This window comes from Doryrhamphus excisus, chromosome 7 (assembly GCF_030265055.1).
Source record: "Doryrhamphus excisus isolate RoL2022-K1 chromosome 7, RoL_Dexc_1.0, whole genome shotgun sequence".
NCBI lineage: Eukaryota > Metazoa > Chordata > Actinopteri > Syngnathiformes > Syngnathidae > Doryrhamphus > Doryrhamphus excisus.
The window spans coordinates 7,686,595-7,711,950 of record NC_080472.1 but is presented as its reverse complement, the minus strand read 5'-3'; the positions used below and the strand labels follow the sequence as shown (position 1 = coordinate 7,711,950).

Here is a 25,356-nt window from a genome sequence, read left to right as displayed (position 1 = left end):
ACACGCACCCAGACAGCCTGAAGCCACGTTTCAAAGAGTTCAAAAACAAACCACAAGGTTTGTGTTTGCCATCAACAATGACTGGGAGGCTTGTTTGTGTGTTTGCGTGTCCGTGTGTGTGCGGCAGCGTCACGGCTGCGCTGGCGGGGGAGGTGACGGCTTGTTAGAGGAAAAACATTCTTCCTGTCCTTGGAACCAGGATATCCTTTGCAGCGTTAGCGCTCTTCATCCAGATGTGTGCTTTGCCATTTTGTGCTCCTTCAGACAAAAGATGGACGTCAAGGTTACAAGTACAGTGTATATTTAGTATTGTAATACTTAGCGTATTACGTGCGGAAGTCAACGTCGCACTGAAAGTACGGAAGTGCAGGAATTGACACGCAGCAATACCGATGTCTTTACCCACTTTTTCGCACTTTACGTTGCTCCAGAGTATAAGTAAGAAGTTGCATTTAGTGGTATTTCTGTACGGTGGAATATTAGGACCACATAGAAAAGAAATATGACATTTCATGAAAAAAGTAGTAACAATATGAGAAAAACGCCATGAATTTCAATAACAAAACTTGTACATTTACGAAACTTAGGTCAAGTATGACTCGTGACGAAACGTAATAGGGCCACATTGAAAAAAAAGTCGTAAATTTATGAGAAAAAAAAGTTGTACATTTACGTAAATAAAGTTGTGAATTTATGACTTTAGAAAAAAAGTATTAGGGCCACATTGAAAAAAAATACATCTGTGGTTTCAATAATAAAGTCGTAAATTTAAGTGACAAATTACGAGAAAATAAAGTTATACATTTACACACATACATACATACATACATACGTACATACATACGCCTCCTCTTTGGTCTTCCTCTACGCCTCCTACCTTGCAGCTCTATATCCATATGTACATATACAATTTATACAATATATGTACATATACAATATACAATATAAAATTGAAAGCAGGACGTGAACAAATGTAACAGTTACTGATTGTAAAAGTACGCAGATGGAGGGGTAGGATTTAATAAGCTTTGCTTCTTCCTACTCCTTTTGGACATGTGGAACTGTGAACTGATTATGTGATGCATTCAATTGTAATCTGATGCATGTTCAAATGAAATTAAACCATTACCATTACCTAAGTTGTGAATTTATGACTTTAGAAAAAAGTATTACGTGAAAATAAAGTTATACATTTACACGAAAAAAAGGTGTAGATTACTTAAAGCCAGCATACTGAAAACTGATATTTGTAGATATCATAGACAAATAGACATTTGATATATTGACATAGTGTACATATATTTAGCTTTAGCTATATTCAGCATCATTTAGCCTGCCCTACCCTTCCTTTTGTATGTGCTATTCTGTTCCAACCAATGCAAAGGAGCCTGGTAAACTATATCAGCGAATAGGTCGATGGGGGCGGAGATCCCTGTTTACGTTTGGTAACAGTCCGTGTAACCGTGGCGACGTACGCGATGGAGGACATGGCGTTACACACACACCATCAACACAGCTTGTTGAATAATTTATCAAAACATTTTATTGAACAACAATACAATATGTCACAGAAATATCACAGAGGGCTTTAAGACAGGTCTGGCTCAGGTTTTCTTCTACATCTTCTATCCCAAACGATAAGTGCAGCATAAACCAAAGAAGTCATCAGAGGAAAAACCAACCCAAAGGTCATCACATCCGCCAATTACTAACCGAGGAGGAGGACGAGACACGCACACAAAAACAAAACCTTGGCCGTTAAAAGTCTGTGTAAAAGATTTGACAACTACAGCTAATGCTCACCAATATCGTCACACGAGGTTATGGAGTTTATACAATGAAAAAAGGTGGAGTATTTACCAGTGGAATACAGTACAAAGATGCATTTTTACTTCCCGTCTTCAAAGGTTTCCGAGCACCAGCAGGTTGGCTTGAGTTGTCGCTTGTTCGCCGTCAGCCAGGAGGGGGGTTCTAGCACCGTGGGAATTACACCGGCCCCTCCTTCTGACTCACCGAGACCAGCTTGTACTACGTGGTGAAAATACCTTGTAGCCCCATCACGTCGAGTCAAGTACCATTTGATATGCAATAAATATAAGAAACGCATGTACAGTATAAATAATGTCACAATGTACAATTCCTTCATTTTCTCTGTAAGACCACCCCCCCCAAAAACCCCAACACAAGCCAGACAACAAAAGAGGTATACAGGTGGGAGGATATTCCCAGTGCAGTAATGAAAACTGGAGCCAAATAGGATTGGTTTGTTGGCCAGAAGAGGACAACGTGACCATTTACAAATGAGCTAACAACCAAAGTGGAAAAGAAGATACATTATGTACATGACATGGTGTGCATAGACCACCAGTAGCATGGGGGGGGGGGGGGGGGGGGGGGGGGGGGGGGGGGCAGTCTCATGTTGCACAACAGGGTCCCGGGACCCAGGACCGTCTCGGACGAGGGCTGCAACGCTCCTCGAAAGCTTATTTTCCCAACAAAGTCGCAAACTTCCAAATCCGGCATGAATCCATTCATCTATTCATCCATCCATCCTTCCATTCATTCATCCATCCATCCATCCTTCCATTCATTCATTCATCCATCCATCCATCCGTCCACCCACCCATCCATCCATCGATCCATCCACCCACCCATCCTTCTGTCTGTCCATGCATCCATCCATCCGTCCGTCCATCCAGCTGTCCATCCACCCATCCAGCTGTCCATTTGTCCATCCATTCATCCGTCGACCCGTCCATCCATCCTTCCATCATCCATCCATCCATCCATCCATGCGTACACCCATCCATCCACCCATCTGTCCGTCCGTCCATCCATCCATCCATCCGTCCATCCATCCATCGATCCATCCACCCACCCATCCTTCTGTCTGTCCATGCATCCATCCATCCGTCCGTCCATCCAGCTGTCCATCCACCCATCCAGCTGTCCATTTGTCCATCCATTCATCCGTCCACCCGTCCATCCATCCTTCCATCATCCATCCATCCATCCATCCATGCGTACACCCATCCATCCACCCATCTGTCCGTCCGTCCATCCGTCCATCCATTCATCTGTTCATCTGTCCATCCATTCATCCATCCACCCGTCCATTCATCCATCCACCCTTCCATCATCCATCCATCCATCCATCAGTCCATTCATGCGTACACCCATGCATCCATCCATGCGTACACCAATCCATCCATCCATCCTTGTGCTGGAGCCTATCCCAGCCTACTTTGGCCAAGAGGCGGGGTACACCCTTGGCTGGTCTTTTAGAATAATTTAGTATTGTTTTTTTTGCACATGAAAGTAGAATTATTCTCTATAAAATGTATTTAGTTTCATGTCATTCCGGGACGGATTGATTGGATGTACAGGATTCCCTCCAAGGTGCCGAGGTACGGCTGTCCTCACATGGGCGGCTACGGTCTCGGAGCGTACCATATACAACATGCAATAAAAAGGTGACGCCCCCCCCTTTGCACTCCCATCTATGCACGCCACTTTCTCATTGGACCGTTGGTCATTGACGATGTACAGGTTCTTCTTTTCATGTCGTCTAAAAACCAGCAACGCAAGAGAGGTATAAAACTGGGATTCCGCTCCCGTTCCAAAGACATGAAGTAGAAAAATCAACGCCACGCTTGAGTGGGCGTGTCACAGAGAGCCCACGCCCACCGCATTTGATTCGGTGTCAGTCCCTAATAAACCCGTATTTTAGAAACGGCTAACCTTGTTAAAGAAACACATTTGCGTAGGTTTACACTCGTAAGTCCATCAGTTCACAAGGCCAACGTGGTGTACGTCTAGGCTGGTACAACGTTTTCGATGATGTGACGAGAATAAATACGATTGAATAGCACCTCCGAGAGTTACAGGCATGAGTAACACGTGTCCGGCTGCAAATCAGCGATCAATACAGTATCGATATGAAGCAAATGTGACAATCAGCTACGGTTCCCCCTGCTGGTACAATAGAATCACAGCAAATTCATGGACACATAGAATAACTAGATTGGTGTACAAAAGTCAATTTGCATAAAAGTACCTGAATTGATAGAGAAATTGGCTACTTGACGCTTGTGAATCACAGCAGTGTCCGTTGAAGGTACGTACAGTATATCACCTGCTTTTCAGTGTTTGTTCTCTCCATCCCAAAATGCTCTCCGTGACAATTACCAGTTTAGTCATTCTATTATTTCAATACGCACACGTCCAATCAGCAGCTGGTATGGGGAAGACAGTGAGCTGTACTCGGATTGGCTGAGGACATCCATGCCTTATTGAGAGATGTAAACAACAGAGTAAACGTTGACTGCAGGAACGGATTGCCTTGAAGGCAACATTTGTGCTGCCGTTAGTTTTGGTTGTGGCTGAAAGACCTCAAGGAGACGTCCTCATTTGGGACAGGCTGAGGGCGCCTGCGGGGAAAGAGGACGACAAAAGCTTAGATGCGGCAGAAGGAAACTTTCTGATACTTTATCTGTAGCACTCAGTAGAATACACATGGCTAGCATGACTGGACCTACGTATAGTACTCGGTGTAGAAACTGTGTACTTCTATGAAGTATCATTCATTCATTCATTTTCTACCGCGGGGGTGCTGGAGCCTATCCCAGCTGTCTACGGGCAAGAGGCGGGGTACACCCTGGACTGGTGGCCAGCCAATCACAGGGCACATGTCAACAACCTATGGACAATTTGGAGTGGCCAATTAACCTAGCATGTTTTTGGAATGTGGGAGGAAACCGGAGTACCCGGAGAAAACCCACGCATGCACGGGGAGAACATGAAAACTCCACACAGAGATGGCTGAGGGTGGAATTGAACACGCGTCTACTAGCTGTGAGGTCTGCACTCGGCTGCACGGCGGTCGAGTGGTTAGCGCTGTGCAACCCCTCTATGAAGTATCATTCATTCATTTTCTACCGCTTTTCCTCACGAGGGTCGCGGTGGGTGCTGGAGCCTATCCCAGCTGCCTTCAGGCGAGAGGCGGGGTACACCCTGGACTGGTCGCCAGCCAATCCCAGGGCACATATAGACAAACAACCATTCACACTCACATTCATACCTATGGACAATTTGGAGTCGCCAATTAATTTAGCATGTTTTTGGAAACACATGAGATGGCTGAGGGTGGAATTGAACTCGGGTCTCCTAGCTGTAAAGTCTGCGCGCTAACCACTCGACCGCGGTGCACCTCTATGAAGTATCAGTAAGTCATAAAAGCAACATTTTATGACGTACATTTATTAGGGCATAATTGATATGAAGGAATGACGACATCATACTGTTGCAATCATTTAGCTTGAAATCAAATCCTACAAAAACAAATTCTCTCGTTTGATGGAAGATTTCCACGTCGTGACTGACCAGTGTGAAGCTGTCGTATGTTTTCATCAGGTCCTCCATTCGATATTGTTCCAGCACCACCACGCCTGCCAGCGATGGGCTCTTCGCTCGAGCGCAGTCCTCGCAGTGAACCACGTAGCTCTTCTTGCTGCTGTTCTCGCTGGTCACGAACAGCACGTCAAACACCTCCACCTGTGCAGACGCCACATGGCGGGTGATGAACGCAACAAACGCTGCAGACGGACGACCAGGCGGGGCCCGGGACTCACGTCGCACTCGTTGCAGTAATAAGCAGGCTCATCCTTGACACGGCTCTGGTAAGAGATCCTCTTCCCCGAAGCCACCAGCCGTTCTCGAAGAATCTGGATGTGCTTGATGGACTGCATGAGGCAGTGTCTGACGGAGAGATTGCATGGAATGAGTGCATGCGTCTGTTGACGTGTGACTTAAGAACCCAAGCCTAAATTTCACACTTTCAAAAGTATATTCCTGAATAAATGATGACATTTTAGAGGGTCTAAATGAAGCATACAAATGGCTAAGTGAAGTAAACTACATATACAATGACATGTTGTGTTCTACACTGGTCACTAGGCATCAGTAATATTTCTGTAATGCTGGGTGGGACACACAAGCACCAGACTTGACAATGACCATGACCTCACCCTGATAAAAACATGGGCTACTGTTGGAGCTGTAACCCATGCTAAGCTGAAACTCAACTTTGAACCCATGTCACTTCCTGTCCGCCCTCCAACTCAGCTCCCCTATCATTGGGTCACTATTACAGCAACACACATGAGCACAAGTATTGTTTATTGTTATGGGTACTATATTGGGTAAAATGGAATATAGGGGTGTTATTTCATGTCTAGTGGGCTTTAATAATTGGTGTTGGTGTTTAGAAGGTTGTAAACAGGTTTCTATTCCATTTATAAAAAAGGAATTTTGTGGAAATTCACTTATCACATCTGAGTCCGGGAACAATTCACTGTGATAAACGAGGGATTACAGCAGTTAATTGGTTCCAGACCCAACAGCGTTAAATTAATTTCCACAATATAGGATTCATAAAGTGGAATATTTTCACAGTTAGGAGCATAGAAAACCTGTTTATGGCTTTCTAAATATGGTTTTCACCTATATTAGAGCCCTCTACATGAAATAACACCCCTATAGTTGTCGTTACAGTCCTATTGGTAAATGTTTTTCTGAGCTTCTAAAGCCAACAACTTACCACTTCCACATGGGATGGGAGGATAACTATCACTCTATCACATGGGACACGCCATGGCTGACTTCATAGAGTGTCAAGGTAATGTCATGTAAGCTACTGCATCGATGTTTTTGGTCATTACTGCTGCCTAGTGACCAGAATACTACACATCCCTTATATGTGTAGTATTGTATGTCCCTTGACCAGTAAGACCAGTAAGACTTCTACTGCTTGGTGGAAATGGGGCTTGCATACCTTTAAGGTCAGAATGCTAACTCTTAGCACCGGCTAACATCTTACTTAATCATCTGGAAGGTGTCGTGGTCGGTGATTTTGATGGTGCGAGCCACATTCCAAGAAACGTGGATCATGGGAACAATTGACTTCACCTTCTTCAGCTCGTTCCACTCAAATCGCTCCAGGGCGAGTTGATACTGGTATGCTAAGACACACAAACACGGACGGGAAGAGAAGATTGAATTTGTCATTTGAGACAGACTATCCGGCAGCCTAATGTTTTGCTTTTTACTGCGAGAGGCTCGTGACTCACAATTCAGCGGCCCCACATTCCAGGCGATGTTGTTGCACCAGCCCACCGCTTGGACCCAATGGACGGTACCGGCATTGATCCACACTAAATCACCCGGTCTCTGAATGAAACGGTACACAGGGATGTTGGAGCTGTAGAGGTCTTCCAGGACAGGCCACCAGGACCCGGTCAGGTAATCTACTCCATGCCTGAGGAGACAGAATTTATTAAGAAAAACACACACACACTTTCCGCAGGGTCTTCCAAAGATGTCCAAGTGTAGAACATCTCACTCACTTCTCACAGAATTTGTTGATGGCCTCCCAGTAGTGTTCGTGCACCGCAAACCACTCACAGTCCCCCGGCCCGATGTTGATGTTGACCGAGCAGAAGTTGTTGTTCTCCTGGTGACCTGACCACAAACAAAGCAAGTAGCGGTGAAGACCTAGACCCAGGGTTGCCGTGGCAACAAGAGGAAGTCTATCCTCCTGATTACAAATCCGTTAAGATGCCAAAATACGGGAAATATTTCATGTACTGGTGCTCACAAATACACTTAATCAATAATTGATGTTGATGCATTTTCTAGCATTAAAATGGCTAAATGGGCTGCACGGCGGACGAGTGGTTAGCGCACAGACCTCACAGCTAGGAGACCAGGGTTCAATTCCACCCTCGGCCATCTCTGTGTGGAGTTTGCATGTTCTCCCCGTGCATGCGTGGGTTTTCTCCGGGTACTCCGGTTTCCTCCCACATTCCAAAAACATGCTAGGTTAATTGGCCACTCCAAATTGTCCATAGGTATGAATGTGACTGTGAATGGTTGTTTGTCTATATGTGCCCTGTGATTGGCTGGCCACCAGTCCAGGGTGTACCCCGCCTCTCACCCGAACACAGCTGGGATAGGCTCCAGCACCTCTCGCGACCCTCGTGAGGATAAGCGGTAGAAAATGAATGAATGAAAAAATGGCTAAATGAACTAAAATACAAATACAAAGCATTTTGAAGATGCATTCATAGACATTGTGATGCTATGTAGTATTCTGCACTGGCCACTATGTGTCGGTAATGTTACTGTAATGTTGGGTGGGACACACAAGCACCAGATCAGCGGAACAACATGCTTTAATTACGGCTTTGAATGATCTCATAACAGGCACAAAAAATAATAAAATAAAAAAAATAAAATTCAACTCTGAAGCCCCGACATCACTTCCTGTCCCCTAGCACCGGAACACATAAGCACAAGTCTTATTTATGTCTTATTTTATCTTGTTATATCTACTACGATGGGTCATTTCAGCATAAAAGTGACTGTAGGGGGTTTATTTCATGTCTAGAGGTTTCTAATGATGTTAAAAGCCATATTTAGAAGGCTGTAAACAGGTTTTCTGTGCTTGAACTACAAAAATACTTGGAAATTCACTTGGATATGGTAATGGTAATGGTTTTATTTCATTTGAACATGCATCAGATTACAATTGAGTGCATCCCATAATCAGTTCACAGTTCCACATGTCCAAAAGGAGTAGGAAGAAGCAAAGCTTATTAAATCCTACCCCTCCATCTGGTACTTTTACAATCAGTAACTGTTACATTTGTTCACTTCCTGCTTTCCTAATATAGTTTAAGTTTTTTTAATAAAAAAAAAAAAAAATTATATTTTTGTCACATACCGAAGTACGAGGTGATATGACCATACAATGACATAAATGATACCATAGTAAGTGTCAATATAGTGATATATATAGCACATCATGAAACATCAACTGCTTGTATTGTTTCTTGAATTGGCTCATCGTTGTGCATTGTTTGAGGTCCTTACTCAATCCATTCCATAGTTTGATTCCACATACTGAAATGCTATGGCTAACATAACGTAGTCCTAGCATAGAAGTGTTTCAAATGTACTTCTTCCCTGAGATCATATTTATCCTCTCTTGTAGAGAAGTATTGGATGTCATTTTTAGCTAATTGGTTATTTGTAGCCTTATGCATTATTTTAGCTGTTTGAAGATGAACTATATCAGCAAGTTGAAGTATTTGTGATTTTAGAAATAAGGAGTTAGTATGTTCTCTGTAGGCGGCATTATGAATTATCCTTACTGACCTTTTTTGCAGTACATTTAGTGAGTGAAGATTGCTTTTATAGTTATTAGCCCATATTTCCACACAATAAGTAAGATATGGTAGAACCAGAGAGCAATAAAGAGTGTGGAGTGATTTCTGATTGAGAACAAATTTTGCTTTGTTCAATATTGAAATATTTCTGGCCACCTTATGTTGTATATTTGTAATATGAGGTTTCCAGCTCATATTTTCATCTATTGTGATCCCCAGAAAAGTATTTTCCTTCACCCTTTCAATGTATACATCGTCTATTTTTATTTGCTGGTGTGTGTCCTTTCTGCTGTTAGCAAACAGCATGATTTTAGTTTTACTTGGGTTCAAGGACAATCTATTATAATCAAACCATCTTTTTAGTGTGACTAATTGGATATGGAACCAATCAGCAATGTTAAACAAACAAACATGTAAGATATTTTTTTTGCTTACTTCTTGAATCCATCAAATGATTCCTTGCATTTTGCACCAAGGTGATCACTGCATTCGTATACACTTGTAGTATGAATCTGATCAGTAAGTTGAGAACGATTTTCACATCCGCTTTTGGTCCCTTGAGGTTTCTGGAGGGATGTACGGCAGCCGTACTGACCTGGTGTCCTGCTGCCTGGCACCTTCATGTAGAGCTGGACGGTGTTCATGCCCAGGATCGTGTGCCCAACGTGGCTGAGCATGTTGTTGCTGGACTCCACACGCATGAACGCCGGCAGCTTGAGCAGCTCCTGCAGCTGAGGCTTCCACCTGGAAGAAATATGGCACATCACGTGAGATAACCACGAGATTTAGGGATTCAAGGGAGCGGACGTTATCACCTCACCGTTTAGGGTCTGAGAGATCGATGTTGGTCCCAAATTTGATTATCTTGCCAACAGCCTTCAGTTCCGAGCTGGGGGAGAATGAAGTCTGAGTTGAGTATGAAAAAGTGTGAGATGTTCATAAATGCAGAGGCCTCTTTGTGCTAACCTGGATGTGAAGACGGTGGCGGCTTTGCTGGTTAGGAGATCCGGTGTGGCTTTAATGGCAGTCGAAGCCGGACTGCCTTTGCTGCTGTCCGATGTCTCACGGGATTTTGAGGTGTCCAAACCCTTGTCTTGCTCTTCTTCCTCTTCGTTCTCACTCTCTTTCTCCTCCTATAAAGCATCTACATGAGCTTAGCTGGCAGGTTGGCCAATGGCAAAGAGTCCATTCATCACTACGTTGCACTTAACTTCTAATCTCTAAGTAGATGGAGTGAGATTATTATGTTGATATTTCATTTTTATGGCTGCCGATGAACACAGTAGAAGAAGAAATGGTCCAGTGAGCAGATAATATGCAATATGTGGGTGCCCTGAGGGAAAATGTCTACCTGCAGGCTCTCCTGGAAGCTGGAGGCTTGGTACTGAGCGTATTTGGCAATGGTGGTGTGCGAGCGGCTGCTCTCGCAGGGCCACGTCTGAGTTGAGCCACGGGAATCCCAGTTTTCATCGGCGGGCTGCTGGACCTGAGTCCTCACCTCCACAGCATGGTCTGAATTGGCCTCCACCAGGGACTTCGTAGAAAACAGGCCCAGGTCTTACGAAGAGACAAAATAATGATCTGATTATTCTTGTAAATTGATGTTATTTAATATCAGATTAACTTTTAATCTTATCTCAGGCAAAGTACGTTGCAATCACATTCCAAAACATATTAATAACATAACTTACTTCATGGTTGAATCAGTCAGAAAATATGCACATTCAAGCAAATTCTACATATGTTTGCCTAAAGTAAGGCAAAAATATAATATTTTATGTATGTAAAATGTAATATTGGCCGAAAACAGGGTTCTATTGAAGGTTTGAATCCCGCTTTATGTCTACTATATTGGGAAATAGGAGTGCAAATGTGACTCTAGGGGTGTTATTTCATCAATAGAGGGCTCTAATAATGTTAAAAACCATATTTGGAAGGTGGCACGGTGAGTGAGTGGTTAGGCCACACAAATAGGAGACCCGAGTTTGATTCCATCTCTGTGTGGAGTTTGCATGTTGTCCCCGTGCATGCGTGGGTTTTCTCCTGGTACTCCGGTTTCCTCCCACATTCCAAAAACATGCTAGGTTAATTGGCCACTCCAAATTGTCCATAGGTATGAATGTGGGTGGGAATGGTTGTTTATATGTGCCCTGTGATTGGCTGGCCACCAGTCCAGGGTGTACCCCGCCTCTCGCCCGAAGACAGCTGGGATAGGCTCCAGCACCCCCCGCGACCCTCGTGAGGACAAGCGGTAGAAAATGAATGAATATTGGGTATGGAACCAATTAACCGCGATAAACGAGTACTGCATCACAAATACACCAATGCAGTCAAGTGCCTAAACTCCCCGCCCCCTTTTGTCTTTAATGATTGCACGCCTTGCCTTACTGGGTTGCTCTTTCACACACTGATGACGGAGAATAAAGAGCCATTTTTGCTTCAGTACCCTCACTTTTGTGCGGTGTATGAACTCACTGAGGCGGAGGGAACCAGCAAGACCTCTGATGACAGTCACAGCATTTTTGGGATCGGTGCAGAACTGAAGCAGAACTGGTGAGAAGGCGTCCCGCTTGCTTTCCAACTGCAAATAACACAGAATTTTTGTTTTTAATTTTGTGCATTTTTCTCTCCTAACATTATGACTAGATTCTCCCAATGCAGTGGTTCTCAACAGGTGAGTTGGAACCCAAAATGAGAGTCACAGAGCCGATTTCAGTGGGTCACGGGTGTATATGCTCTTTGCTTGCTATGCCGCCACGGGATTCAGGCTATGACTTTGTCAAGCTCGACATCGAGAGTAGACTTAACGTGCTGTTAGTCCAACACACAGCTGCTATACAGTATCTGCTGGAGAACAGCGAGCCGTAGAGAGGACAGCGTCTCACCACCGCAGCTCACGTTGTGTTCCATAAGGTCCCTTTAAATGTAAGATATTTGAAAAGTAGAAAAAAAAATTGGGGGGGGGCACTACTCACTGAGAGGTGAGTAGTTCAGTTAGTAGTTTTTATTCTTGCAGAATTACTGCTCTTTCCCCCATTTTCTACTGGTTTTTACTTTCTTGTTAATTGTATATTTAAAACAAACAGTCATGGGCCGTAAATGGCCCCTGAGCTACACTTTGGACAACCCTGATCTAAATATTATAAATTGCCCAATTATTTACTATGCACACTCACACAAACACCGCAGACGTCATGCATGGTTATTGGCTTTCATCTGCCAGTCATTGTGCAAAGATGTCGAGTGTGGATGTGTTCATCTTCAATGTTTGACTCCCATCCGCCCCCAGCTGCGGTGCAGACTGCGACCCAGCAGTGCTTGAAATGAGATACAGAGTTGTGCTTCTCAAATAGGGGGCGTGGTGAACTGCCAGGGAGGACCTTCTATCTAAGTGCAGAGTTGCCAACATGAATCAATTTGTTGTACTCAAAGTTTGGAGTTCAATCTGTACAGTACAGGTACTGTAAATAGGCGCAAAAACATATCTGACCCCCAGTGGGGGCAGGACAGAAAACAATTGAGAACCACTGACCTTCACACACATAATAAAAAATAATATATATAATAATATATATAATATAAAAATAATATAATATAATAATATAATATAATAAAATATAATATACGTATATAATATAATATAATATTCTTGCTGGAATCTGTCTATAGTGGCCCAACCATAAAAGACAGAGACACTTTCAGCAATCCTTTCAGCACTGTGCTCTGTGCTTGTGCGGACTCACGTAGATGCTTGGTGTGGGGGGGTTGAGCTTTTCTCGAGGAATCAGCGTCTGACTGGCAATGTTGGGTTTGACTGACAGGGAAGGAAGCAGGTATGATTCCTTGAACTTCTCCTTAAGCTTTGCTCCCCTTGAGTTGAAAAGAAAGAAAAGAAAGTGTGCTGAAAAAGCCATGGAGAGACGCCCCGGAGAAGTGTCGGTCTGTAAATACTCACTTGCAAGCTCCTACTACTTGAGAAGCTGTGTTTTGAATGCTGATCTGAGAAAGCGGGATTTGCTGCTCCTCGACTTCCGCTATCTTAAACGTGCGCCCGGCGTCAAGCTTCATCTTCACTAAGAGGACCTTCAGCTCCTTGGTGAAGCCCATGGACAAGGCCTTGAGCTTCAAGGGGTTGGCAGCAGCTGCTGGACTAGGAGATCTCCTGGCTGGTGTGCTCGAGAACACTTTGGATGGAGTAACTGTAAGAGTTGAGAGCGAGCTGGAGGTCTTAGTTTTCGAGTTTCCAGTCGCTGATGAAACAGCACCTTCCAGCACACGGACATCTTCTTCATTGTTAAGGACAATCTTTACGTTGGTTTTTTCATGTTTCACACCATTTCTCTGCAAGGATTTGTGTTTCTGTTTGGGTGTATTTCTGGAGGGAACTTTCTTGGTCTTCATTTTGACCTTGCTGCCGTCCTTAGCCTTTTGCTTTCTTCTTTTCTCCATGACCCTGAGGTCGGCCTCCCCATGCTTCAGCTCCTCGTCCTTGCTGGCGACGACAAGGAGGTGGCTCAATGAGGTGGTGTGCGTGGTGGTCAGTCTCAGCTCTGCACTAAGTGAGTGGTCCAGAAGAGGATCTCCTCTCTCTGGAAGGACATCTGCATCCTTCCCCTCTTGCCTATCTTCAACGCCACCCTCAGGCTCCTTCATGGTGAGCGTAGCAGGGTCTGTGACGGCCTCACGCTGATTTGTCACGCCGTGTGATTGAGGATCTGACTTGAGGCCAGAGTCCTGATGCTGGTGGCAGGTAATGTCTGGTCCCAGAGCGAGAGCCGAAGCCAACTTGACCCCGCTGGCAGTGCAAGGAGGAGACCCCCCAAAGGGGCCGCCTCGGCATGTGGCCCTCTGACCACCGAGAAAGGTGGCCAGGCTTTTGAAAACGTCCTCCAGGCCTGCTTTATGGTGGAGATCGCGATGTCGAACGCTGGAATTCTCCGGACGTTCCGCCTTCTTCTCATCTCCAAGATCTTGTTTGTTTGTACTTGATGGATCAGAGAGTTGGCTTTCAGCAGGCTCCTTATTGACGTCATAAACGTTCTCGTCTTCTAAGGGGGGAGGGGAAAAGCACTGGGTCGGACTGGGCTGGAGGACGGGTCGGCTTATCACTCCTTTTCCAAGCTCCTCCTCATCCTCTCCCACGTCTGACACCGGTGAGCCCTGCCAGCTGAGCACAGGAGGCGTGTTTGCAAGGTTGTCCCCGGCTTCCCGCACGCTTCCCATCACGCCCACAGGCTGGAGGTCCGGGGCAGAACATGCTGCACTGAGGGGTTCTAAGGCTTCATGTAGAGTAGAAGGCAGTGCACGTTGAGGTTTTGCTTTGGGTTCAGATTGAGATGAGACAGCGGAGGGCATCTTGCTTGTGGGGAGAAAACCGACTTGCTGGTCCTCGCCAGGAGTCTTTTTGGGAAGCAGCTGTGAAGAAGTGCAGCTGGGATGAGAGTCGGAAACAGTCTCTGTTGTTTTCGCTTTCAGGCCTGTCTTCTTTTCTTTCCTCCTTGACTTCTCCCTTTTCGTTTTTCTGTCACCTAATTTGCGTTCCTCTTTTTTCTTTCGTTTTTTTCTGCCTTCATCCCTGTGGTTTGCCTTTTCGACATCGCCCCTTCTCTCCCTTTTCACCAGCTTCTCCTGACGTTTACTGCGGGCGTCTGACTCCATGTCGGGCTTGTTTGCCCTGGAGCTGCCGTGGGGGGGCGAGAAGTGAGGTTGTGAGGTCTTCTTGTGTTTGACATCTGAAAACCTGGACTTTGCACGAGCTGAGGATGTACAAGATGTGGCTCTTGCTTTGTGGGCGGGGCTGCCCTGGACTTTGGGTGGTCCACTGAGGATTGGGCTACAATGTCTGCTCGCGCTGGCTGCTGTGTGTGATGGAGGGCTAAGACGTGGACTGTGAGCAGGAGCTTTCAGACGGAGCGATGGATGAGAAGATGCTGCTGCAGACGACCAGGAGGGGGCATCTCTTGAAACGCCTCTTGGATGAGGACACTGAGGTTCCTGTGGGGCACACATGAAATCGACTCAATTCTTCAAAATAGACAAAAGTATTGGGACACTGAACTCCTGCAACAAGACAAAATATGTACTGTATGTAAAACAGTTTGACCACTTTTGGTCCATTCAGCCATATTTGGTCGCTTACAGGATGCCAAGTATCGGATGAGAGTTTCTGTTTTTTTTTTATTTCATTTAAAGAAAACATTATTTTAATACATTTAAATGAATAAATAAATGTAGAGAATAGAGAAAATTCACTATTTGGTTTGACAGGATACTTAGTAAATGTCACTGTTCCTTTTTCCATATAAAAACACATTTTTATGCCTTTTGAAAACGTTTAATTGAAATGACCAACATGCATACGTTAAAGCACTTTGTAAGAATAAATAAAAACAAAAACATAATTTATTTACTGAATTGATAAATTATTATTAAATTATTATATTATTTATTTGTTAAATTTATTTAACTTAATTTAACTGAATTCTTTATTGCCACATTATTCAGCATGCTAATAAAGAAAATTTAACATCATTCGTCAGTAGATCTGTTTATAGATTCAATAATTATTTCGATATATTTATTTCATCATTATTTCCACACTTCATATACACATCCAATTTGCTATTTAACATAACAATTATGAAATAAAAGTCATTATTGAAATAACAATACAGCCAAAATCAAGGCAACATATAAGAGATTTAAGCAATAATTCATCATAAAATAATAGCAACAATAACAAGTAGGGGTGTAAAAACACATTTTCGTAATGGAGTTCAGGGTTGGCACAAATCATATGACTTTTTTGAAGGTTCTGGATGGAACTAGAAACTACCAGAACAATGAGCAAATTATTATTATTATGTATTAATATCTTATCGCTGCGGTATTTTATCCGGAATTTGGATAGTAAAGATGAAAAATGGATGCCGCGGACTGCTCCCACCTGCGGGGATTTTGCACCAACTTTGATGTCAGGTGACTGACGTCATGTGACGTATGTGACCTGGGTTACGACTCCAATGGAGACCACTGCATGGAAGGGCTCTGGTACATGCGAGTGTTGCAGCCCAGTATGCAGTATAGTATATACTAGTATAAGTATTGCATGGATATAATAGAGACATATAAACGGACTGTTTCCTTCCAATTCCAATGCTTTCTTACTGTGCTTTGCTTGTGGAGATGATTCTGCTCCTCCTCCTGCTCCTCCTCCAGGTGGTGTGGCAGAGGTTTGTGCTGCTCAGCTCTGAGGTGGCGTGTGTGCCGCTGACGGTGGTGATGAGGGTTTTGGTGGCTGTAAGGCACACGGGTGTGTTCTGCTGGTGATGACGTTTTTCGATAACTCTTCCCGCTGTTCCCAAGATGCGAACCTCTGCTGCTGCAACCCTGGTTACGGGATGCTGGGTCGCTGCTGCAAAAACTATATCCTCCAACTCTCGACTTGGAGTTCTCCTGTGTAGCGATTTCATAATGCTAGAAATTAAAAATGAAAATGTCATCATCGCTGAGTGAACATGCAAAAAGGACCTGTTGCTGTGGTGCTGAGGTCCGGTGATCAGAGAGGTGGCAAGGGCCTGTCCTGTCATGAGGGGGTTTCCAGTCATCTTGGTTACGATGGTGGCGAGGGGGTGACGGCGGGCGGGCAACTAAATGCCTTGGTCCAGAATGACATGACTAAACAGAGAAGTACACATCATGTCAAAAATAAGAGGAAAATCGTGTCCCGTCTGTGTACTTGGATGGATGATACGTTCTCCGTTAAAGGAAAGGTGCACTTTTATTGGAATGTTGCCCATCATCCACATGAACACGTATTTCTCTTTTCCATGCGTTCTACAGATATAAAAACAGCTAAAAAGAGGCAGCTAAGAATGCACGTAATAAGACGTTCATGTCTGACATAGAGGTTGTGGCTGAGGGGCAAAACTTCAGAGTGTCAGGGGATAGGGAACTACCAGTGGGGGGTGCTATAGCACACTGAAATGTCCGAGGTATGGACTGACTGCATTTTAGTATTCTCATTCAACAGCTCTGAGCTGTGAAAGCTCGATTATACCTGATCAGGACCAGAGTCACGGCTCCTCTTGGCCGGACACTCCTCCCTCGTAGATGAATGGTGCTGCGGCGTTGCTCTGTGCTGGTGCATTTCATCCTGGCACTGATGAAGGGCCGGCCGCTTCCAAGGCTCAAGTCTGTTATTGACCATCCGACCTGGGAAACTCCTACGGACGTCTGAGGGAGCCCATCTTTCCGGGGGGGGCTGGAGTTCTCTGTTGTTGCGATGCAGACGTGGACTCCCATGCTTGAGAAGAACGAGAAACAGACTTTCATCAAAGTGTAAAGTGGCAACAACAGTGAATCCTTTGGAAGTGTGCTTTCACTGAGAACACCCCTTTGAAGGCCTCACCAAAGAGTTGCTGACATTGCTGTCCCAGTTTGGGTAGCGCTGTCCCGGCCTTGTTAGATAACCATTGTTGGCGCCGGCACGGTTGTGGAAGGAGCGCATTGAGTTGTGATGCCAGTTCTGGGCTTCAAATGGCTGTTCCTTACCATCCCAAACATGCTGCCTGTGCCCCTTAGAGGCACCCTTGTCTTGGCCATAGTGGAGTGTTCGCCCCCCCCTTGGCAGACAGGGAAGTAAAGTGATCAGCAAGCACCAATGTGTCGCGTGGTGCTCTTCCGTTGACTATTTGTATTCCTCACCTGCTGAAAGGATGACTTGATGGTGAGATGGGATGATCGGGTGGATTGTGTCCTCTGTGGGATCTGAAATGAGGACAGGAACAACTCTAATATTCTGCATCAAACGGGTTCCACCACATTCTGGACTACATCAAGCAATTTCAATGACCGACTGAAGATCCAACCAGCAAGCACCAGGTTGGGACACGACCACGCTGTATACCCTGAGGCAACAGGGGGCGATATTGAAATTGTCCATTCATTCAAAGGAAAAACTGTCCCCAAGAATTACAGTAAATGTGTTTTTTTAAGTCCTGGAAGGTAGCCAACGTGGCCTTTGGCCCTTGGGCGGAACAGAAAAAAGGCGAAATAAGAAGAATAAAAATATACAAAGTAATGAGGTAAAGATGGCCGCACCTGGTCATTATCAGGCATAAAGACATCAGCCGCCGCCACATGCTTCTCCAGATGATGATGTGCTGTTTAGAAATGTCATGTTTTGTCTTTGGTAATCTTTCTCCAGCCGAACGCCACATCTGACGAGATAGCGCTCCACTCATATTATTAGCAGCATCTGTGGCTGCTGGCGACGGGGAGAGAATCCTCCCTCTGTGGGAAACGGAGACGGTGCGGCGGGTTGGCTCTTATTTAAAAGCGCACACCCGTTCACGCTCGCAGCTGCAGCTGAGCGCTCTTCCTTCAATGTGGCTCATCACCGCTCATCACCGCCACTCTTCAATCAACCCCACGCAGGCTGGCGCTGCGTTTTTAAGCCTCAAGTTGGCCAGACCCGTTGGCATGGGGGCAGAAATGTGTCGACAGCAATATAGGATGGATGGATGGATAATATTAGAAATAGCTCAGATAACCCATAATTAAAAAAAAAACACTCTAAAGAGGCCAGATTACCCGTAGTGCGCAAATCAAAAGCATCTTTATTCTCCTGCCTGTGACGTTAAGGGCCTGTTGTAACTTCCCCTGACGTCACTTGTAAACAAATATTAACTTTCACAGACATTTTATCTGCCAAATGCTCTCTGATGAGGGGAAAAAACATGGAGGAGACATTTGAAAAGAACAAGAGCGACCTCCGTGGCATCGCACCGGCTGCTCGGAGCATGTGTCCGAGTACAGTACACCTTGCCTGCTGGGCTATTCCAGGTGGCTCCCTCCGCTCTATACGCGGCTTACCCTGACAGTAGTAATGTTGTGATATTTGATTAGGATTAACCAACAGCTACAGGTGGTGAAAACCTCATTTGTTCCAGTTTTTCTTGAGAAGCATTTATGTCTTTCCAGGATAGGCCTAAGCTTCAGTGTGTGTTTGTGTGTACTCTTGTGGTCATGCTAACCTTTGTGTTTGGCTCCAAGGTCGGCTGTTCACTGGAGCCCATCGTCCTCTGTTAGGTCCCCCAGCTGGATAGGAGTCCCATGTTTTACGGCCAGAGTACAGCTCTGCCGGGTGATACATGCAGCCTGTGGAGGAAATGTTAGTGAGATAGGAACTACACAAATGCATACAGGTACGTATGCAATACATCATCACGTGAATGACAGGGTCTGTGGTTACCAGTCTTGGTCTGTATTCGGGGGGCCCTCCACGTCACACCTGAGCAGAGAGAACACGTCATTCAGCGACACATGGAGAACAGTTTCTTTTCTTTTTTTACATAGCAATTCATCACAAGTTATCTGCTGGTTTTGATCTCCACTTGAATTTCTGAAGCTGCACTGCGGCCAGCAATCCAGCAATAAAATCCACTTGGATGAAAGATGAAAGCATCCTCACTTTCACAACAAAGAAGGAGCGGAGGAGAAGAGAGTCTGGAGGCGGTGCTAACGTTTTGTTTCAGCCTCTGAGGCTGACTGGTTGTGAATGAGTAGATCTTCCAAAGTGATGGCCATCCATTCATCCCTCATCAGCCTCCAGCTCAGAGGAGCCACGCTGGCTGTGCAGCGTTGCTACGGCCAGATCAGGAACAGCCTGTCAAGTACACGCCGCCACTGTTAGATCAGCCGTTTTATTGTTTCCCGTCAACAGCTTTTTTAAATCTCATCATGCTGTCCACCCCATGGCTCAAATAAAAGACCATTTTCCATTACAAATAATGGTTGTTTGTCTATATGTGTCCTGTGATTGGCTGGCCACCAGTCCAGGGTGTACCCCACCTCTCACCCAGAGACAGCTGGGATAGGCTCCAGCATACCCGCGACCCTAGTAAATGAATGGATGGATATTCCTGTCATATCTTCTTCATGTTTTTATTTGGACCGTTTTGTTTTTTATTATCTCGCCACCATGATGACAAAATAAAAATAATCATATTTCTGTGATACATGATAGTATTTAATTAGAATATTTTTATTTTTATTTTTATTGTTTTTTCTCTATAATTTCAAAATGTTATAATCTGGCATACCTTATTTTATTCAATATTTTTTTTATTTATATTTTTGAGGCAATAATAATACCTTAATAATATTTTTTTAATATTCATATTTCTGTCATATCTTATTATTTTATTTACCAAGGCAAATGAAACAGTTGTTAAAGTTCCTTCTGCCTTTCTTGTGCAGGATTTTAGTACATTTATTTGCTCCCGTGGATGAAGAAGAAAGGAAAGACGTGGGCGAAACTGTACCTCCTTTGGTTTTTAAGATCCCAGACATGGCGGTTGACTAAATGATTTAGCATGTGACAAGCGTTTAAGCTTAAGGTGTAGGATGTTGCATTTCCAACTCAAAACGTTGCTGCCAACCTGAAAAGATCTACTGATAAGACCGCAGCTGTCCCACTTGTGGTTGCTCGTCTATATGCTTTCACGCTGAGCGGCGGTGCAGCACTTCCTACACCAGTAACATTTTTCCACACGCGTTTGCTTCTAGTTTTCTGACGTGCTGTGCAGCCATGATCCTGGCCATGATGTAGAATCTACTGTATGTGTGCTGAATGAGCTCACTGAGAAAGCTCTTCAAGAGTCAATTTCTACCCGGTTGCTACAGCAACTGAAAGCCAGACGCATTTTACTGCTTTGGCTTTAGGCCATGGAAAGACTATTTCATTTAGATTTATTCTTGCAGGGGAAGGAGGGCACAATAGCTACATACTACATAGCATGCATGTGTGATTAAGTACGACTGTGTCATGTTGCTGGGAGTGCTTGCTCGATGAAATAAAAGCTGTGGCATGCTGAGTAAACATGCCTGCTGATGGTCTAATCCTCTTTCTGAGCAGAAGCGCTCATTCAATTAATGGTTGATCAGTTTGACCTTATTTCAGCTTACTTGTTCTGCACAGTGGCTGGTGAGGCTGGTGAGGCTGGTCATTGATCATTAAGAGGATAACGAGAGAATAGCTAAACAACAAAGGCTGCAAATGCTTTGTTGTAAAGTCCGATCACCCTCTGGTGAGCTTGGATACATCATCCTACCAGTCAAATTCATTCATTCAGCAAAACATACAAATATATGTAATGCTTCTGATTTCCTGCTCCTCAGCTGGTGCTGCTGCTGTAAAAAAATGCTGGTTTTTCCTCTGGAAAGGACGGCAGTAACAAGCACCTTGCCCACCCTTTCAGCCCCACAGTGTGTAACATCTCCATGTATTTTACTGTCATATTAGCAAGAATGACACCAGAAAGATAGGCGTTCCTGCAACATTATTGGCGAATGCTGACCAACACACACTGGGAGGTGACCGGATCCATCTTCTGCACCAAGCCAAGGAGAGACCCTAGCTAGCAGTGCTCTCCAGTCCCCAAGAGTTGCAATGTGACGTAAACAATGAATAATAAGAGCGTAAAGGTGACTACCAGCGTGTCACTTCATGTCTACAAGTTTTGAAACTGAAAATATTCTATTAAGATTGAATCCTATACCTGCGGAATTATTTCAGGTCTGGACCCAGTTAGCCGATGTGACCGAGGGACGACTACTATATTTTTGAAAAACAGTTATAGAGTGATAGAGCTGTAGAAAGAACACAGAAGGCAGATATACCCGGGTGTTTTTCAGCCTCACTACGGAATGCTAACTCCTATTACAAAGATGCCGGGGGGGGGGGTGCCCGTCAGCTCGGGTTCGAACCAAAACAACAGCTTTGTGTGTGCGCCCGATATTAAACCCATGTGTGTTGTGTTAACTCCACACATCTGGAATTCAGCTCCGAGGCCCACATGATGTCACGTGCAGGAGGGGCGGGGGTGGGGGGAGTTACGTTTGTAGAAATATTTGCTGTAGAGTAGAATGCCCTTTAGTTACAACAACATGTGGCATGGACAACTGCACTGCTTCCTATAAAAGGAGGACAAGTGGCTTCTGTATTTATGCACAAGTGGATACTGTCATTACCAAGGAAACCATCTCACTGCCACTGCATGCAGACTCCGTTTGCCTGACTAGCAGCTACACTTTCATACCTACCGGACATGCATGTGTGTGAGTGCACGCTTACCTTGCAGTGAAAAATGAGTGGAAAGGAGGGGATGATCTCTCGCTGTCAGTCAATCCAAAATAGCAACGACAGGCCCGTGCAGTCTCCGCTCCCTTTAAATAGACATGCTCGCTCTCCGCTGTCTGGCAAACACACATAGGAGTGGATGAGTGGATGAGGGTGAGGAAATACCACCGACTTCATGCCTGGGTTTATTGTTTCAAATAAAGCCTGATGTGTCTCCTCTGCAGCACATGCATCCCACAATCCATTGCTGCATTTGTGACTCTTTCCAAACAAAGAAGCAGGAAGGACAGAGCATAGATGACAGAGCCTTTGACAGCTTTGGATCAGCTTCAAATGTCATTCAAAAGTCGTCATTTTCTTTCCAGATATCAGCAAACCAGTCGCTTCCTTTTCTCTTTTCAGCTATTCCTCACACTCCCTTTTTTCCCCTGCACAATGTGTGCCGGTATCCCTGGCAACCACTGACAGTTAGCCTGGAGTTGGTCGCAGGGCCTGAAGCTAGGTGTGATTTTGACAGGAGAGCGAGGGATGTAGGAATACATTGAATGCTCATTCTTCATCTCTTTTGGATGAAAGTGCATGTTACACTCACTCGTTACAGTGAAGCTCTGAAGACATGCATCTCTTGCTGAGACTGTGTGTGTTTGTGTGTGTGTGTGTGCAGGTCCAATCCAATACCATAAAAGGAAGGATGGGCTGCACCAGACAAGAACTGTCTCCAGTGACTTCCAGGCTTGCTAACACGAGGAGAACAGACGGAGAGAACGTGAGAAGCTGCAACAGTCAGCACCGACATGGACGATTCAGACAGCCTGCCCCAGATATCACACACAGTCTCTGATTGTATTGCCTGCTTGACAAAAAAACATGGCTGCCAAGAGAATGTACAGTAGGAGCCGAATATCAATGCCGTTTCTAAAAATAACCCGCAGGCTTGCTTCCTTCTGCTGTATCCCCTTCTATAATGGCAGCCTCTCCTGGTGTATGCTCCACAAAGCACGTCTCTCCGAGGGGTACTGGAATGTACCAAGGCAAGGTCAAAAGCGAAAAAGAGGGGTGTCTTCCACCATCACGGCCAAATGCATACCATGCAATGACACAGGTTAACGGGTTCATTGCAGGATGCACGTGCACGTGTTTTTGTGCGTAGACGTCATGCAAGGTTCCTCCATATGCAAGTCAGCTTGCCAACTATATCAACTGAAGGCATTGTGGTGCATTCATCTTTGTAGATTATATACCCGTCCATGCATCTGCTGGATATGACAGTCTAATACTGACAAATGACAAATGCTGGGTGTAGGTCCAACTAATTGAATTGAACTTACAATGAAGCTATTCTTAGCAAACAGCACTTGTTCACACTGTGGCAGACACACACTATTCAACAGTTTCAATAGTTACAACCCAGCCGCCCACCATCTTCATAAATTAACATTTGGTGCTCTTGAACCTGCACATGAGAATTGAATGTGTGTGCTGAATGTGCACGCACGCGTGCATGCACACGCACGCAGTCATACATACACACACACACATACACACACGTACTGCAGTATCACCCAGAACAATGACATGCATACAATACAGAATAGTATGATGTGATCAAATGCAAACAGGTTACAAGATAAACAGGTGAGCAGTCGTGGATATTTCTATGCAAATGTCAGGGTCCTGCTACATTGCACAATGCAAGCGGTGTCTTCATGGAGGCAAAGGCACATCGATCACGTTAAGTTGCCGGTCAACAGTCGACTTTTACCTCTTGTTTGGCTTCCTTCTTTTGGTTCCACACACCCCCTCTCTGCTCCCCTTTTCCTCCCTTTCACTCCTCACCACCTTGTCTCACCCGATCCTCTCCACCGTCTCTTTTCTCCCCCACTACTCCTCTTCCTGTTTCCACTCCACTAGCTGAGCCTCGACCTCACACAGAAGACCGAGGGGGCGGGGAAACACGCTGCCAATCACGAGAAACGAGCCAATCCGAGAACAGAACTTGTGCTCTAGCAGGGTTTGCAGGGAAAAAAAGAGGCGGGGTATTGAGGAGCGCTTTAATTTTTACTATTTGTGTGTGCGTGCGCGTGTGTGTGAGAGTGGGAGCAGCGCCAGCGAAACGGAATAGATATTACACATATCATTCCACATTTAAATAAAGCTCGTCGCGGTTTTGTATTTGCTTTACACATCCATTCATATAGCTAGTAGTATTCCTGCATCCGGCCATTTTTCCTCAACAGATGGGAAGGGCTGCGCGTGCTGCCTGAACCCAAATGACAGCAGAACCACGGGGAGGGAGGAGCGAAAGACGAAGGGAGGGTTTTAGCCTCGTGGCTAATGTGTAAAGCCACCACCGATCGCCCTCGTTGTCATTTCATCCACCTGAAGGATAAAACAGACAGGATGGCTGAGAATGTGACAACATTGCAAAAAAGTATCAAATCCAGTGTGAAATGGTCGAAGCTAACTGCTACAGCCGCCTTGAAGTGCCATAGCAACAGCCCCGGATGAGGTCAATATCTATTGGTTACTACCTGGACCCATGTGACTATTTGGACCAATCAGCAATCTTTGGTGCAGCACCAAAGTATTTGCCATCTGTTGCCCCCTGCTGGCTAATTGGAAGCAACGACTCTGGAATTGCGTACCACAACAAACAGGATCCAATAGAACAGAAAAAGATGGTCACATTAAGGACGTAATTGACGTAAAGTGATGGATTCCTTCATAAATTGTAATCAAATTGTTATGATTACAATCAGTAATGATGTTGATGATTTCCATATTACTTATAATATATGTCTTCATTCATATTCATATATTAATATTTTGTTCATATTTTATTTAGGGGCGTCCAAAGTGGAAAAATGGAAAAAATGAGAAGTAATTGTACCAGAATAAAGGTCAAATATTAAGAGGAAAAAAACGGTGATTTTGGTTGCATTAAAAATGAAATATGAAAGAACAAATTTCATTTATTTAAAAGTT

The 25,356-nt window shown here is 44.8% G+C and overlaps 1 protein-coding gene across 4 annotated transcripts; it reads right to left on the bottom strand.

The window, feature by feature from the left end:
• Window positions 1-2,391: 2,391 nt before the first annotated feature.
• kdm6bb (lysine (K)-specific demethylase 6B, b) lies at window positions 2,392-24,397 on the bottom strand. 4 transcript variants are annotated; one of them, XM_058078273.1, is made up of 23 exons: window positions 24,134-24,380; window positions 22,366-22,487; window positions 19,702-19,896; window positions 19,483-19,521; window positions 19,265-19,388; window positions 17,934-17,996; window positions 17,638-17,851; window positions 17,287-17,532; window positions 16,758-16,904; window positions 16,395-16,682; window positions 13,183-15,221; window positions 12,971-13,097; window positions 11,703-11,808; window positions 10,579-10,784; window positions 10,194-10,360; window positions 10,048-10,116; window positions 9,823-9,971; window positions 7,404-7,518; window positions 7,128-7,315; window positions 6,878-7,019; window positions 5,631-5,757; window positions 5,383-5,553; window positions 2,392-4,430 (listed from the first exon to the last, which is right to left on the bottom strand). In XM_058078273.1, exons 3-23 carry the CDS (start codon window positions 19,823-19,825, stop codon window positions 4,407-4,409), a joined length of 4,875 nt encoding a protein of 1,624 aa, XP_057934256.1. In that variant the 5' UTR covers window positions 19,826-19,896; window positions 22,366-22,487; window positions 24,134-24,380; the 3' UTR covers window positions 2,392-4,406. The 4 variants fall into 4 exon arrangements, 3 of the variants coding, with proteins under 3 accessions (XP_057934256.1, XP_057934258.1, XP_057934257.1); XM_058078275.1 differs by lacking the exon at window positions 19,702-19,896 and having other exon boundaries at window positions 24,134-24,376; XM_058078274.1 differs by lacking the exons at window positions 22,366-22,487; window positions 24,134-24,380 and having other exon boundaries at window positions 19,754-19,851.
• Window positions 24,398-25,356: the final 959 nt, after the last annotated feature.